Source organism: Diabrotica virgifera, chromosome 4 (genome assembly GCF_917563875.1).
Source record: "Diabrotica virgifera virgifera chromosome 4, PGI_DIABVI_V3a".
In the NCBI taxonomy this organism is placed as follows: domain Eukaryota; kingdom Metazoa; phylum Arthropoda; class Insecta; order Coleoptera; family Chrysomelidae; genus Diabrotica; species Diabrotica virgifera.
The window spans coordinates 233473620-233489184 of record NC_065446.1 but is presented as its reverse complement, the minus strand read 5'-3'; the positions used below and the strand labels follow the sequence as shown (position 1 = coordinate 233489184).

The 15565-nt window shown below is 33.2% G+C and overlaps 1 protein-coding gene across 2 annotated transcripts in view; it reads left to right on the top strand.

The window, feature by feature from the left end:
• Positions 1-15565, top strand: part of LOC114338882 (uncharacterized) — a 103135-nt gene that overhangs the window by 71385 nt on the left and 16185 nt on the right. Inside the window, exons 6-7 of one of the 2 annotated variants that reach the window (XM_028289520.2) lie at positions 6703-6835; positions 12924-13051. In XM_028289520.2, the coding sequence (XP_028145321.2) occupies positions 6703-6835; positions 12924-13049 (259 nt within the window). In that variant the 3' untranslated portion in view covers positions 13050-13051. The remainder of the gene's footprint in view (positions 1-6702; positions 6836-12923; positions 13052-15565) is intronic. The other variant, XM_028289514.2, reaches the window with a different exon arrangement.

The following is a 15565-nucleotide window of genomic DNA, read 5'->3' as shown; positions in this document are numbered from 1 at the left end:
TTTATGCTAGAGTAAAAAGACTTTCAGCGATTACCCATGTACTGGTGCTATTTACAAATTTGTATAATGCACCCCATTTTTCCCCGGAACCACCCAAAAAAAAAGAAGAATTAATAAATAAAGTGATTTTCTTGCAATCCTTCACACACAATGCCCTTTATTAATATGCTTCATATATCATTTTGTGCACGTTATTATTACCCATGCATGGACACCAAAAGCGATTTCCTAGTGCAACCCCTGTAGCCAAAAAAAAATAAATAAAATGGGGGGTTGAATTTTTTTTTGTTTTTTTTGCTTTTTGATCCATATGGGCATATGCTTCATCAATAGTGCAACATCCTGCGGAAACCACCCCTATCCTTGAAAATATACTGCAGAAACTACCCCTATCTCTTGGCGAGCATGTTTTTACGATTTTCTCATTACCTATGCATTATTTTTAAACAAAACTTATACAAGGTAAAGACCACTATTTACTCTAAAATTAGGTCCTATTCATTTTTTTCGTATAAGCAACCGTTACGGCACAGTGGCGCCGTAAACCTAAGATATGCTTTGGCGGGCTCCAGTTTATGTTTTTTTTTCGTCACCTGTTCGTTTTATTAATAAAGTACTTATGTAAAATAAAACAACACAGTGTAACCTACAAATTATGTCCTATGCACACTTTACATTCTTTGCGCCCCAAAGCCACAGTGGTGGCCCAAAATCAATTTTTGCATCTTTTCGCCACCTACACGCATTTTATTGCATTAATGCTGCCTTAATAGCACACTATTCACCCTTAAGTGGTCGCTAAGCAGTGGCGGATCCAGGGAGGGGTGATCGAGGCGATCACCCCCCCCCTCTCAAACCAAGTGATATTCTATTTAAAGATTTTAAAAATATTCATTTATTTTTATAGAAATACTTATATTATTATTTTTATAAGAATGGCGTACTTTTTATGCTTCAGCGACAGTGGCGGATCCAGCATCGTTAAGAGGGGAGTGCCAATTGGCTAAATTTTTATAAAAATAAATGAATATTTTTATAATCTTTAAATATAATATCACTTGGTTTAAGAGGGGGGTGATCGCCCCCATCAAACCTCCCTGGATCCACCACTGCTTAGTGACCACTTAAGGGTGAATATTGTGCTATTAAAGTAGCATTCATGCAATAAAATGCGTGTAGGTGGCGAAAATATGCAAAAATTGATTTTGGGCCACCACTGTGGCTTTGGGGCGCAAAGAATGTAAAATGTGAATAGGTCATAATTTGTAGGTTACACTGTGTTGTTTTATCTTACATAAGCACTTTATCAATAAAACAAACAGATGACGAAATAAAAAACAAAAACTGGAGCCCGCCAAAGCATATATGAGGTTTACGGCGCCACTGTGCCGTAACGGTTGCTTATACGAAAAAAATGAATCGGACCTAATTTTTAGAGTAAATAGTGGTCTTTAACTTTGTATAAGTTTTGTTTAAAAAGAATGCATAGGTAATGAGAAAATCGTAAAAACATGCTCGCCAAGGGCTAGGGGTAGTTTCTGCAGTATATTTTCAAGGATAGGGGTGGTTTCCGCAGGGATGTTGCAATAACCATATATATTTTTGAAAAGCACTATTGATGAAGCATATGCCCATATGGATTAAAAAGCAAAAAACAAAAAAAAATTTCAACTCCCCATTTTATTTATTTTCTTTTGGCTACAGGGGTTGCGCTAGGAAATCGCTTTTGGTGTCCATGCATGGGTAATAATAACGTGCACAAAATGATATATATGAAGCATATTAATAAAGGGCATTGTGTGTGAAGGATTCCAAGAAAATCACTTTATTTTTTAATTCTTCTTTTTTCTGGGGTGGTTCCGGGGAAAAATGGGGGTGAATTAAACAAATTTGTAAATAGCACAAGTACATGGGTAATCGCTGAAAGTTTTTTTACTCTAGCATAAATGGTTCAGATGGTATAAAAAGGGGTTTTTTAAAATGTAACACCCTGTAATTAAAAAAAGGGCTATTACCCTTAAGTGAAACCTATACCAAAAAATCAATCAATTATTTGTGAATAATCACCGCAGGACTTCTTCTTAATTTCCGTTACAGTTAGGGAAAAATATATTTTTTTTAAAAACATCTTTTTTAAAAACTTGTCAACTTTGGGTCGCCACCCCCGCTAAACGGTGGATGATAGACAGATGCTGTCGGGAAATAAATCGTAGAAAATATAGTCCTCTTCATATTTCTATAAAAAATTTTTTTGTAAAAGGTACAGGAAGGGCTACGTTCCGCAAAAACCACAAATTACCCCCTTTAAAGGGGTGAAAATGAGGGTTTCGGGGCGAAATTTTTTCAGAAAAAGTTAGTCTTATAATAAGCACCCCTTGATATACCAGAAAAAAAATAAAACCGGACTTGTGTCCATTTTGCAAGGTTCAACCTTTGTTTCCTACACTAATCGGTCGACAAATAATATGATAGTAGGAAGTAATTAACATAAAAATGTTCAGAAACTGTTTTCTTGTTGTATGTTTGACAATTACATTTTTGATAGGATTAACCCACAATTGGTTGTAATAATATTTACATTTTTATATTAACCTATGGTTATATGCTTTTTCTCATGAGCATCTTTCAGTGCGTCACAGTTTTTCGATTTCATTCTAACGCATTAAATTGTATGTGACAGAAAAACGCACGTCGGTGATTACATTTCATCGGTGACATTTATAACATTTATTCTAGTTGTCAATAGATGGCGCAATAATCGAAAAAAAAATGATTTACGAATTATATTATATATCTACGAATATAATCTGTACAATTTATAAGACTATACAAATCAAAGAAAACACCATTTTATAAAGGCAATAAACACAATTGATTTGTTTTTATGACAAATTTCAAATAAAATGTGACAACTGTCAGATTTAACTAAAATATCATGTCACTAAAATGTATATTATCACTGACTTACCTTTTTTTTCTATCATTTGTGACGCGCTGAAAAATGCTCATGAAAAGAAGCATATTTGCATGGAAATCCAACATCAGTTGATTTTCTAATTTTTTGTTTTTGAGGACGATTTTCGGATTTGAAGTCGAAACGTCAAAAACTAACAAAAGTATAATTATCATTAGAAACAATTGTAACTTAATGCGCTTAATCCCATCAAAATATCATTTTCAACATAAAAATGTTAAATAATCAATTAAAAGATGTTATTAAACTTGTATTTAAAAAATCGCCCGATTTTCATTCAAAAGTCCCGGATTTTAGGAACTTTTTTCAGCCTTGTCCCGAATTCGACTGAATTGGGGTTGGTCACACTATTTATGACCCCAAAAATCTTTTTAACCCTTAAGTTTTAACACCCCGTCTCTCAGACGGCATCCCTTGTAAAAAGTGGGATATTTCCCTTCCTAGAAAATTTTGAAGGTCACTCGTTTATGACTTTTCAAGTTGGGTTGTTCTTTAGTAGTATTGAATTCGGCAATTTGCGGCAGGTTGTTATTCGAAAGATATTTAGGCTCAAAGTGTGATTTCCGTCTAATAGACGGGGTGTTATAGTGTTTGTGCCCACTTCGTCATTACACATAATGTGCCCCAGTTCGTCAAAAAACATCAAATAAGGGAATAAAGACCATGAGGAAACTCTTTTGAAATGGTTTGATGAGGTAGAAGACGACATAAGCGAAGTGGAATCAATTTATGATGAAAATGTTGCCACTGACTACCATTGCTATACTGTACTAACTATAGTACCTGTCAGTTTTTTTTTTGTTTTAACCTCTTTTAAAAACCTTTTTATTTTCATTTTTCTTATTCTCTGTTTAACTCGATTGTAAATTTTTATTAAGATTCTTTAATTTGTTTAATTTTTATCACACTTTTTTTCAGGAGTGAAAAGGTACACAAACAATCCTTCCATTCTTGTTATGTTTTTTATTTCAATAAATACAGAAAAACTAGATTAATTACTGTGTTTTTTAGATAATTAGTTCTTTCAGTAAGTCATCGAGATATTTTTTGCATTAAAATATTTAACAAAAACAAAAATTACCACTAAAATGTTAAACCCGTCTGTCAGGCGGTTAGTTAGTGTTTACGTCATTCATTTAAGATGTTAGTACTTAAGGGTTAAGAATTTTTCTCTCAAAAATACCAAGGTCTTTCATCATTTTGAGATAAGGTCCACGTTTTAGCCGCAGATATCAAAACCGGTCTTATTAAGGTCTTTTATACAATTGAGCTTTACTGCACGTTTTATATTTTCACTTATTAAATGTTTCTGGAGACCGTGGACAGTTCTGCTTGCTATTGCTATGCGTCTTTTTATTTCATCGCTTGTCTTGTCGTGTTTGTTGCGTTTACTAGCGATCCAAGCTATGTGAATTCTTTGACTTGCTCAAAGGTATGGTTTTCGATTTGAATTATTTATCTATTTGATATTTCGGGAGTTTTTAGAAACCAACATACAGTGTGGGGCATTAGTGTGACAAAGTCGAATTACTCGTTTGTCGTAAGAGATACGATAAAAAGTTATTTAGGTAAAAGTTGGGGCACAGATAGTATCATAATTTAAAAATATTTTCAAATATACAGGGGCGTCCGTATTGGCAGCGTGACACAAACTTATGTTTAAATGAAGCACCCTGTGTATTTTTACATTTATGGATTCTCCTTAATATTTCCTTTTGTAAAATAGAAGATTTTGTATTATTATACGGGGTAGTTTAAAAGATAATTACGTTTTTTTGTTAATTTTGTAGCAATATTTACACCCTGTAGAATTGTAGTGATTTGACACTCTATTTACGTTCAAACGATTTTTAATATAGTCTACTATTGTTAAACATTAACAGTATAGCGAACTGTGTAATTTTTGTATACAGAGTGGGTCGAAACTCGGAATGAGTATTTTCTGAGTTTTCTTAAATGGAACACCCTATATTTTAGTATTGTAATAAAATTATATTTTATGGTACTTTTTTATTTCTTGAGCATTCCCTATACATAAGTGATTTAATTTGTGAGTTCTTTGTGATTCTTGAGCCAAACAATAATTGCAACAAAAATTACGTGAAATTTTATTACGTGGCCGTGAAAATATTCAATCAAAAATAATTTTTTGAAAAGACATACATCAGAATCTAGCCTGATCATTAATTTACTAATATTGGATGAGATATCCAAATAAATTCGTAGTTAAGATTGTTGGTGCGCAAAATATTAATAAAAACAAACAATATTCTACCTAGTCGGCTATGACACTAAATTTGCTTAAAAATTTGACATTATACTATTTTTATAGTTACAGTTGCTTTGTTACCAGTACTAATATGAATTTTTCTAATGAGGAACTGATTAATAAGTTTCCGTGCTAGTGCAGTACAACCAAAATGTGCTACTAGCAATAAGAAATTCATATCAGAAATACCCTGATAGACGACAACCAAGAAGAGAAACGTTTGAAAATATACTAGAACGGTTTCAACGGACTGGACACTTAGATTATGATAAATCTGATCGAACAAAAACTGTTTTAAATGAAGAAAACAGGAATTAAATGTAATCGTTAGTGTCACTGAGGATCTGCGTATTAGTACAACCGTTCTTGCACTCTAAGTATATAGTCTATTGAGACCGTTTTAGTATACTTTCAAAAGTTTCTCTTCTTGGTTGTAGTCTCTCAGGGAATTGCTGATTATAAATTTTTATTGCAAGTAGCGTATTGCAAGCTCATTTTTGTTTTACTCTCCTAGCACAAAGCCATTTTAGTCAGTTCCGCATTACAAAAGCTCATATTAGTAATGGTAACAAATCAACTGGACCTATATAAATAGTATAATGTCAAACGTTTAAGCAAATTTTTTGTCATAGCCAACTAGGGAGAATTTTGTATGTTTGATTAATATTTTACGCCCCAACAACCTCAACTACGATTGTAATATCTCATCCAATAGTATTAAATTAAGGATCAGTCTAGATTATTATGTATTTTTTTTTAATTATTTTTGATTGGATATTTTTTGTAGTAATTAATGTTTGGCTTAAAGAATCACGAATAACTTACAAATTAAAGCACTTAGATATAGGGAATGCTTAAGAAATAAAAAAGTGCCATAAAATATAATTTTATTACAATACTAAAATACAGGGTGTTCTATTTAAGAAAACTCAGAAAATACTCATTCCGAGTTTCGATCCACTCTGTATACTAAAATTAAACATTTCGCTATACTGTTAATGTTTAACAATAGTAAACTATATTAAAAATAGTTTGAACGTAACTAGAAAATTTGATGTCAAATCACAACCATTCTACGGGGTGTAAATATTGCTACGAACTTAACAAAAAAACATAATAATCTTTTAAACTACCCCGATAATATCACAAAATCCTATATTTTAAGAAAGGAAACATTGAGAAGAATCCAAAAATGTAAAAATGTACAGGGTGTTCCATTTAAAAAAACAAAAGTTTGTGTCACCCTGTCAATACGGACGCCCCTGTATATTTAAAAATATTTTTAGATTATGGTACTATATGTGCCCCAACTTTTACCTAAATAACTTTTTTTGTATCTCTTACGATAAACGAGTAATTGGACTTTGTCACACTAATGCCCCACCCTGTATATGTATATTTGATTTTTTCCTCAGAACATTATCCAAACCGTATAAAAACTAATCATTATTGATTTAAGGCAACATACTCGTTATAATGCAGAACCTGCAACTGTGTTTGAAAGTATTATCCAAGAGGAAAAAAAGAAGCTTCGACGACACTCTAAAAGATCAAGTATCCCTAGTGATCAGTCTGAATTTGAACAAGAGAAGGTAAGATATTTTTTATACACTTCTCCAAGAAATTAACGCACCACCTTCAAAATTGGTCATTTTTAATGTCTCGAATTTCCTAAACCTGTTGTCCAATTTAAGGGATTTAATATGTTATAGTCTTATTCTTTAGCAATATCGCTGTAATAATATTGTTGCTAGACAGGTAAATTGTCATTGTATACAGGGTATACCAATCAAACTGTGTTTTTTCTCAAAGTTCGCAACGCCCTATGGAATATTCTAGCATTTATAAAATACTGAAATTAAAACCCAACTATAGCCTCATGTTTTCTTAACATTTCTTTTTTCATTCATTCGCTTATGTTGGACCATAAAAAAGTTAGGTACTTTAACAAGTAGCCACGTTTTTCATCAATGCAGGGTGTTTTTAAATAAGAATGGTAAACTTTAAGGGGTAATTATGCATGATAAAATAATGACAATTTGCTTTATAAAATGTATGTCCGCAAATGCTTCATTTTCGAGATAAGGGGTGTTGAAATATTTCTTACAAACGGACGATTTATTTATTGCTTTAAAACCAATTGAGATATGCAAATGAAATTTGGTGGGTTTTAAGACGTAGTTATTGCACATTTTTCGACATACAATTAAGAATTTTATATTTACCATTGGCGCGCGTACGGGTTATATTACCCACTATATAACAACTAGGTGTATGGCGACAATACATTATAATACAATACAAGAGCAACTTAATACTGTATTTTACTCTTCCGTCTTCTGTTAGAACCCAAGACTCGCAACCAAAGGTTAATACATACCTACCTATCTTCTTCTTCTTCAAATGCAAATCCACTAATGGATGTTGGCGATCACATTTTCCATTAACTCTCTGTTTCTTGCAATGTGTATTAGAGATTGTATGTCGTTAATCCCTGTCCATTGCCTTATGTTTCGGATCCAGGACATTTTCTTGCGTCCTATTCCTCTCTTGCTTTCAATTTTACCCTGGATTATAAGTTGAAGGAACTGGTATTTTTCGTTTCGCATGATGTGACCCAAATACGCCGTTTTTCTTTTCTTGATGTTTTCGAAAAGCTGACGTTCTTGGTTGATTCTTTTAAGGACATCCACATTTGTGACTTTCGCCGTCCATGGTATCTTTAGGATACGGCGATAAAGCCACATTTCGAAGGCTTCTAATCTGTTTATATCTCTCATTTTGAGTGTCCAGCCCTCTATGCCATATAGCAGCACCGACCACACGTAGCATTTAGTAAACCTTAGTCTCAGTGTAAGGTTGAACTCTGAGCAGGTCAGTACTTCCTGAATTTTACGAAAGCTTGTCGAGCTTGCTCAATGCGACATTTTACTTCCCTGTCCGATGCCCAGTCTTCAAAAAGCCGCGTTCCTAGGTATTTGAATTTGCTCACTCTCTCAATGGACTTAGTATTCAGTGTTATGGTGGAGTTTTCAAATGCATCCAAGTTTCCGGAGATGATCATGAATTTGGTCTTTTTGGTATTAATCTCTAATCCCATTCACTTACTGTATTCTCCGATTATATTGGCAAGTTGTTGAAGTTCTGCTATGTTGTCGCAAATTAAGACAGCATCATCAGCATATCGTATGTTGTTGATCAATACTCCATTCACTTTGATTCCCATCTCTGCATCTTCCACAGACTCTTGAAATATGTATTGATTTAATTGCAATAGCAATAATATGACGTAATTACAATAAAACAATTAATAGACATTAATTGTTGTTTCTATTAGTAGGGGCCATGGTCCCCTCCGAGAATTTAAGAAAATATAAATTTAAATATTTGCAGTTCAAATGTTTTTAGTTTAAAACACATATGTACAATACAGGGGATAAATATATTTTCTGGACTAGAATTGAACAAAAGGAGTAACGGAAGCTTCAAGAATGACATAGGATATTTTGTAAATCAAAATTTTGATAATTTTACAAATTGCCAATTGTTAGAACGACCTTACCAGCCATCAAAATCGTATCAATTTCAATACTTTGTACACACAAATAATCAAAAAGAAATGGAGGGATACTTGGGTTACCAGCACTTACAACAAAGGTGTTGGTTGGTACTTTCGCACAGTCAAAAGGGATTGTTGTACAAGTATGTATTGCGTTTTATTTTTCTAATAAAAAATATGGACGCAATAAAAGGATAACAGCCCAATACTTTGTCACGAAACCTTTAACATCTTTCGCCAAACTCATGGGCAAAGATGGAGCCATATCAACCCATGAAAAATCATCATACTACAAGGAGTGAGTTCAGGTTGGACTGGATTTTCTACAAAGTTATCGCAACACACAAAAGTCAGTCATTAACCAGATAGACTCTCGGAGGTATGGTGGTTCCTGTTTATCTGAACCATCTCAGATAGTTAAGGGGTGGTTACCCCCTACTATAGGGGTTGATGAAGTAACACTACTCACAGTATATTTATTTATTTATAAGTTGAAGTAACTACGGTAAAGAGTTGGTGGCTAAATATTTATCCGCTGTGATGTTTACCCGTTGGGATCTCAAATACCCATGACTAATCTTTACGCAATGAATTTAGAACTAAGAATGTGGAATCGCCTGTTTATGTTTTGGTATATATAAAAGTGAAAGTGTTTGTATTATAAATGCTGAGTCAACTTGATTATAAATAAAAATTAATATTTGCTGCTGCAAGCTGACCTTGTATCGAAAACTGATACACTGGTGTGGTAATATGGGTCAATCATGTTTATGATAAACAACGCGTATTCGTTTACCAAGGACATTTAAATATTAAAAGAATTAGTCTTGCACTTAATAAGATGGTTACTAAGAGATGCTGTGAATCCCAATACAGAGGTCTAAACAGATACAAAAAAACAGAGCAAGACTACGACCAATAGAAGAGTCTATAGTGTTCTTAGGTCGACAAAATATTCCTCTAAGAGGCCATCGTAACAATGAGGGGAATTGTTAAGGTTTAAAATCACATCAGGAAATAAGACTCTTAAGCAACACCTATCCACAGCATCTTCCCAAGCAACTTACATTAGTAGCACTAGTCAAAATAAATTATTGATAACATGTTGTGGTAAAAAAATAATTGAACAAATAATGAATCAGCTTCAACCTGCAAATTATTACTCTGTCATATTTGACGAAACGACCGACGTATCCCACGTGGAACAACTTTCTCTAAATTTGAAATACATGCACAGTTCGTCACACACATTCGTCTAGACTTTGTCAAGTTCATTGACGAGAACATAAAAATGGAAGGACAAGGCCTGACAGAAGAAGCATTGGGAAAAATGGTATTAAACTTGTTGAAAGAACTACTCTTCTATCCGAAGGAATGTGTAGGAATCGGTGTTGACTTTAATAATACTTTAAGAACGATACGTTTTGAGTGTCTTTATGGTTACTCAAGAGTGTGTGAAAAGTACCTTACAATTCACCATTGTAACCCTAATTTTTAAAAATTATCACCAGACCCCGGTAACCCGCCCCAAAAAAAGTTCATGGCCCCTCCCGAAAATCGGTCCTGGATCCGACCTTGGGGCGCTTGCCATTTTTTAATTTAATTTTCCATTTCCAACAATCGTTTTTTCCGATTATAACGCCATCTATCCATAATTCGAAAAAATGTTTTGAATAAAAGTTACTTAGTTACTTATTTTTACGTAAGGAATCCAAATCTGCAATAAAAAATGGGGGCTCCTATTCAAGATTTTAAAGTAACCCCCCACCCCACCTCCGTGGGGAGTCGTGTTTGGTGCCATTCGATAGACTTTTTAAAAATATTGAATAAGTGTATTTTACAGTTTTTCGATTATATGTTCATTTAAATATCGCGGGATTCGTATTTAAAATATTAAATTTACCACCCACCCCTCTCCGTGGGAAATCGTGTTTGGTATCATTCGATAGATTTTTGAAAATATTGGGAACGTATTTTTTAGTTTTTCAATCTGTCATTTATTTCGCGAAATATTCGCTTTTTTCTTGTGAAACTTTGGGACTCACCCATTTCTTTACGCCCGGCCCAAATCGTCAGATTTTTGAAATATACTCTCTCTTGCATGTACTTAACTTACATTATCTTAATCTGACAATTTTGAGTTTTTTTAAGGATAGATTTTTTTTTCGGGCGCCCCTTAACGAACTCCCCTGTGTTTAGAGCCAATATATGGTAGAGAAACATCTGCAGGGTACCAGGTTTCTCCCCATATGATAATCTGATGGGCTCGAGTAACTGCAAAAATCCCCGCTTGGGCTCCTCTACCATATTGTTATTTATTTTTTATTTATAAATTTATTGCTCATTGCATCTCACGTTTTTATTATTAATTTCTGTTTCCTGTCTTCCGTTGGCTTCTAATTCTTCTCCTAAGTGTTGAACGGTTCGTGGTTGTTCTATATTTAGTTGTACTATTTTTATGTTTTTCTTTTCTTCTTCATTTTCTCCCATGGCTGTAACTTTTGTTTTATGGTTATTAATTGGCATTCCATATTTCTATATTTATTTGTAGTTGTTTCTCATTTTCGATCAAATTGACGACGTCGTTAGCAAATGCTCCTTCTGAAATGTCTACTCTCCTGAAATTTGTATAACCCACATGCATTTTTTTACTTTATTTAATTATCTCATCAATGTAAATTATAAATAGTGTTGGAATAATTCTCCTCCTTGTCTCAAACCATCGTTTGTAGTAAATAGTTTTGATGTCCTGTTTTGACTGATGACATAATTTACATTGTTGTAAATGTTCTTAATTACCCTTATAATTTTGTTACTAATACGTCTTTTCTCTAATATTTCCCATAATTTTTGCCTTGGTACCGTGTCAAAAGCCTTTTCAAGGTCTCTGAATATACATATACATCTTTTTCCTGCTGCTGATATGTTTATATTATTTGTTTGATTGTAAATACATGATCATGGGTGCTTCTGCCTTTTCTGAATTCGCTTTGTGATTCCTCGATTGTGCTGTCAATTTTTCTGATTATTCTTTTGTTCAGTATTTTTTCGTATATTTTCATAGTACTGAAAATAAAACAAAATAAATCAGATAATAACAACACTAACAGACTGCAAGAAAAGAAACAAGAATATGAAACTATTAGGTCTTATAATTGAGAAATAAACAGAATACTAGGAAGTACCAGATGATCTCAAATCAAAAACTAGAAAATATTAACAAAAATAGAGAGGGTCAAAAGTTGAACAATTATCGAACTACTTCAAAGAGATAACAATAAATTCAGCGATAGAAGTATGTGCAACAAGTACAAGGAGCAATAAAAGAAAGCAAACTGCATGGTGAAATGAAGAAATAAAACAACAATTAAAACAAAGAAAATTACTTGGAAAATATACTTACAAAACAAAACACCAGAAAACTAAGAATAAAATAAAAACACAGAAGATTAGTAAAAGAATTTGTTACAAAAGCAAAAAAGTACAAATGGGCAGAATTTGGGGAAAAGATTGAAACAAACAGTAAAGAGAATCAGAAACTGTTCTATGGAGTTTTAAAATCAATGAGAGAAGAAAAAATGCAAGACATAGAAAACATAAAATTAAAACTGGCAGAGGAAAATGAAATGATAAACAGATGGAGAGAATATTTCCAAGAGATGCTACAAACACTGATATCATGAAGAAAAGAAAGTGGTGAACCAAAGAATTGAAATGAAAAGAAATGAAGATTATAATGTAGATTCTATAACCATAAAATGAACTGCAAGAAGCTGTTGCAGAAATTAAAAAGGGAAAAGCACCAGTGTATGACAGAATAACCAGTGAAATGATAAAAAAACGGGACAAAATGCAACAGAGTTTTTACTAAAGATATTTAATGGTATATGGAGAGAAGAAAGATGCCAATAGAGTGGCAGAAGGCTCAGATAGTACCCATTTATAAAAAGGGCGATGGAATGGATTGCAACAACTACAGAGGAATAACAAACTTAAGCACTGTCATGAAAATATACGAAAATAATACCATTTGTACGTTTGCTAATATCCACAAAAGGAGACCTACCATGAAAGCTATTTAAAAACGAAAGAATTGTAACTGGTAAACTATCTTCTTTTAGGAAGATGGTGTGAAGAAATTAGAATTTGTGGTAACACCGGAAACCAGCAAAACTTTTATGGAACAAGCTGAAATGCTGGCCCAAAGAGAAGAATCTCTAAAAAAAATTAGTGAAATAAAAATCTGAAAGTAAGCTATTTATTAATTAACATTATAACTAATTCTTAAGTATTTCACAGTTTGTTTTGTAGATAGAACTATTGTATATAGTGATGAACCTTGCAAACGGTTGGAATGATGATGGACAAAATGTGTGCTTAAAATCTAAACATCTATCTAAATACCGGAAGAATGGAGAATGAGTTAACTAATTCTTCTATTCAAAAAGGAGATAAAAAGCAGCCAGAAAACTACAGACTTTTTATATACTAAAGACTAAACTTGTTAAACACTACCCTAAAACTTACAATTAAAATTCTACAAGAACTAGTGAATCAGAGGATAAGTTTAGCAGATAAACAACAGATGCAACAGGATGCAATATTCGTCATAAAGCAAATTACTGAGAATTCACTAGAGTATAATAGACCAGCATTTTTATGTCTGATTAACTTAAAAAAAGCATTTGACAGAGTTAGGTTCAAAGATGTAATCCATGATATTATAAAAACTATTGAAAACATTACCATAGGCAGCAGAATAAGACAGGGAGGCTGTCATCAAGTCCTTTGCTTTTAATTTTAAACATGGATGAATTCATCAAAAACGTCAATAAAGGAAGAGGATATATGTAGAATGGAAAACAAAGAAGTAAAAACACTCTGTTACGCCGACGACACAATAAGACACTTATTCAAAGATTAAGATAGTCTACAAAGATTAGTCCACAGATTTAACAGAATAGCAAAAGAATTCAATATTACAATTTCGTCTCAGAAAACTAAAACAATAATCATTAGTAAAGAAAAAATCAGATGTAAAATATAAATTGATGGTAACAGGATTGAACAAGTAATAGAAATAAAATACTTTAGAATTACATTTTCAAGCTACGGAGACCTGGACAAGGAAGTGAGAAATCGAGTACAAAAAGCAAATAGACTGGTAGGATGCCTTAATAAAACTATATGGCGAAACCGACATCTTAACACTGAGATGAAATCAAGAATTTATAAAGCCACTATAAGACCAATAATGGCATATGCATTATACATCAGAAACAAGACCCGATACAGCCACAACACAAAGACGGCTTCTGGAAACGGCAGAGATGATAGTACCGAGAAGAATTACAGGAAATAAGCTGAGAGGTCGAAAGAGGAGTGAAGATATTAGAAGACAGTGTAACGTACAGTGTAACGTACAGTGTATAAACGAATGAACACTAAATAAAAAAAATAATTAAATAACCACATATGCAGAATGAGGAGACAAGTGTGGTCAAAATAGCAAGAGATAAATCAATCACCAGAATTATACAAAATGGTTGAAAGACAAACTTCTTCCCAATTGAACTCCCAATTCAGTTTTAGTAATATCATCATCATCATCAATGACGTTACAACTCTTCGTGGGTCTTTACCGTGTTTACTATTGTCTTCCATGTTTGTCGGTCCTGTGCCGCTAATTGTCTTACTCCTATTTTCTCCAGGTTTTTTTGATTGCATCTTTCCACCTTTTTCTAGGCCGTCTTACAGACCTTCTTCCATCTGGCCTTTTCCAGAACATATTGTTTATAACAGTGTTTTTCAAGTGTTTTCAAGCTCTCAGTTCCAGTGTTTTTCAATTTGTAGGTCGCAACCCCTAGGGGCGTCGCGAAGCCTTACTCAGGGGGTCGCCGACTGAAAGAAACAGTTGAGGTGAGGATCTTACACAAAAAAAACAATTTTAGTTGGAAGGATGTCCTTATTTGTTTTTAAAAAGTTTATCAAATTGTGGTGCTATTTTTGAAACGTTAATAATCGAATCATTTTCTAATTGCAGTGTATTTTTCTGTTTAGTTTTAATGTTTACCATTGAAGAAAATGCCAGTTCACACACGTGTAAAGTAGCGAATTGCACTAATAATTTAAGAACTTCCATTACCAGCTACGGATATTGGTGTTTTCGTTTCATCCAAATACGTCGAAACTTTGCGAATAAAATTCCATTTTAAGCATGCCATCAGCACCTAAATCTAGAAAACATTCTTTTATTTTTGTGGTGACACCAGCCAGATCTATTGATTTCTCCAAAAAAGGTTTTAACATCCATCTACGCCCATTATCAGCTTCGGAGTGCAAGTCTGGAAAGTATGTCAAAAGTTGCTCTTGTAAATTATGCAAGTATCATGCAAGGAATGTGAGCCGATACTGCAAAACTTTGGTCTGTTGCATTGTATTCAACAATCTTCCGAACACATGGAAAAGACTAATCTTTTGTTTTGCAGAGAAGTTGACCACAAGCGCAATTTTTCGTAAAAAGCTTTTACTTTATCTTCAGCTGTTAAAATATTCCATTTCTCTTCCTTGAAGGTTCTTGTTCAAATTGTTAATGAGATTAAAATGATCTGCCAAAAATGCTAATTTTAAGAGCCAATAGGGTCAGAAAAACGATAAGCATATTTAGATTTTGCATAGTGTAAAAACAATAACAATTCAGCTCTCAGTTCCAGAACTCTTGTCAATACCTTTCCTTCGGATAGCCACCTGACCTCTGTGTAAT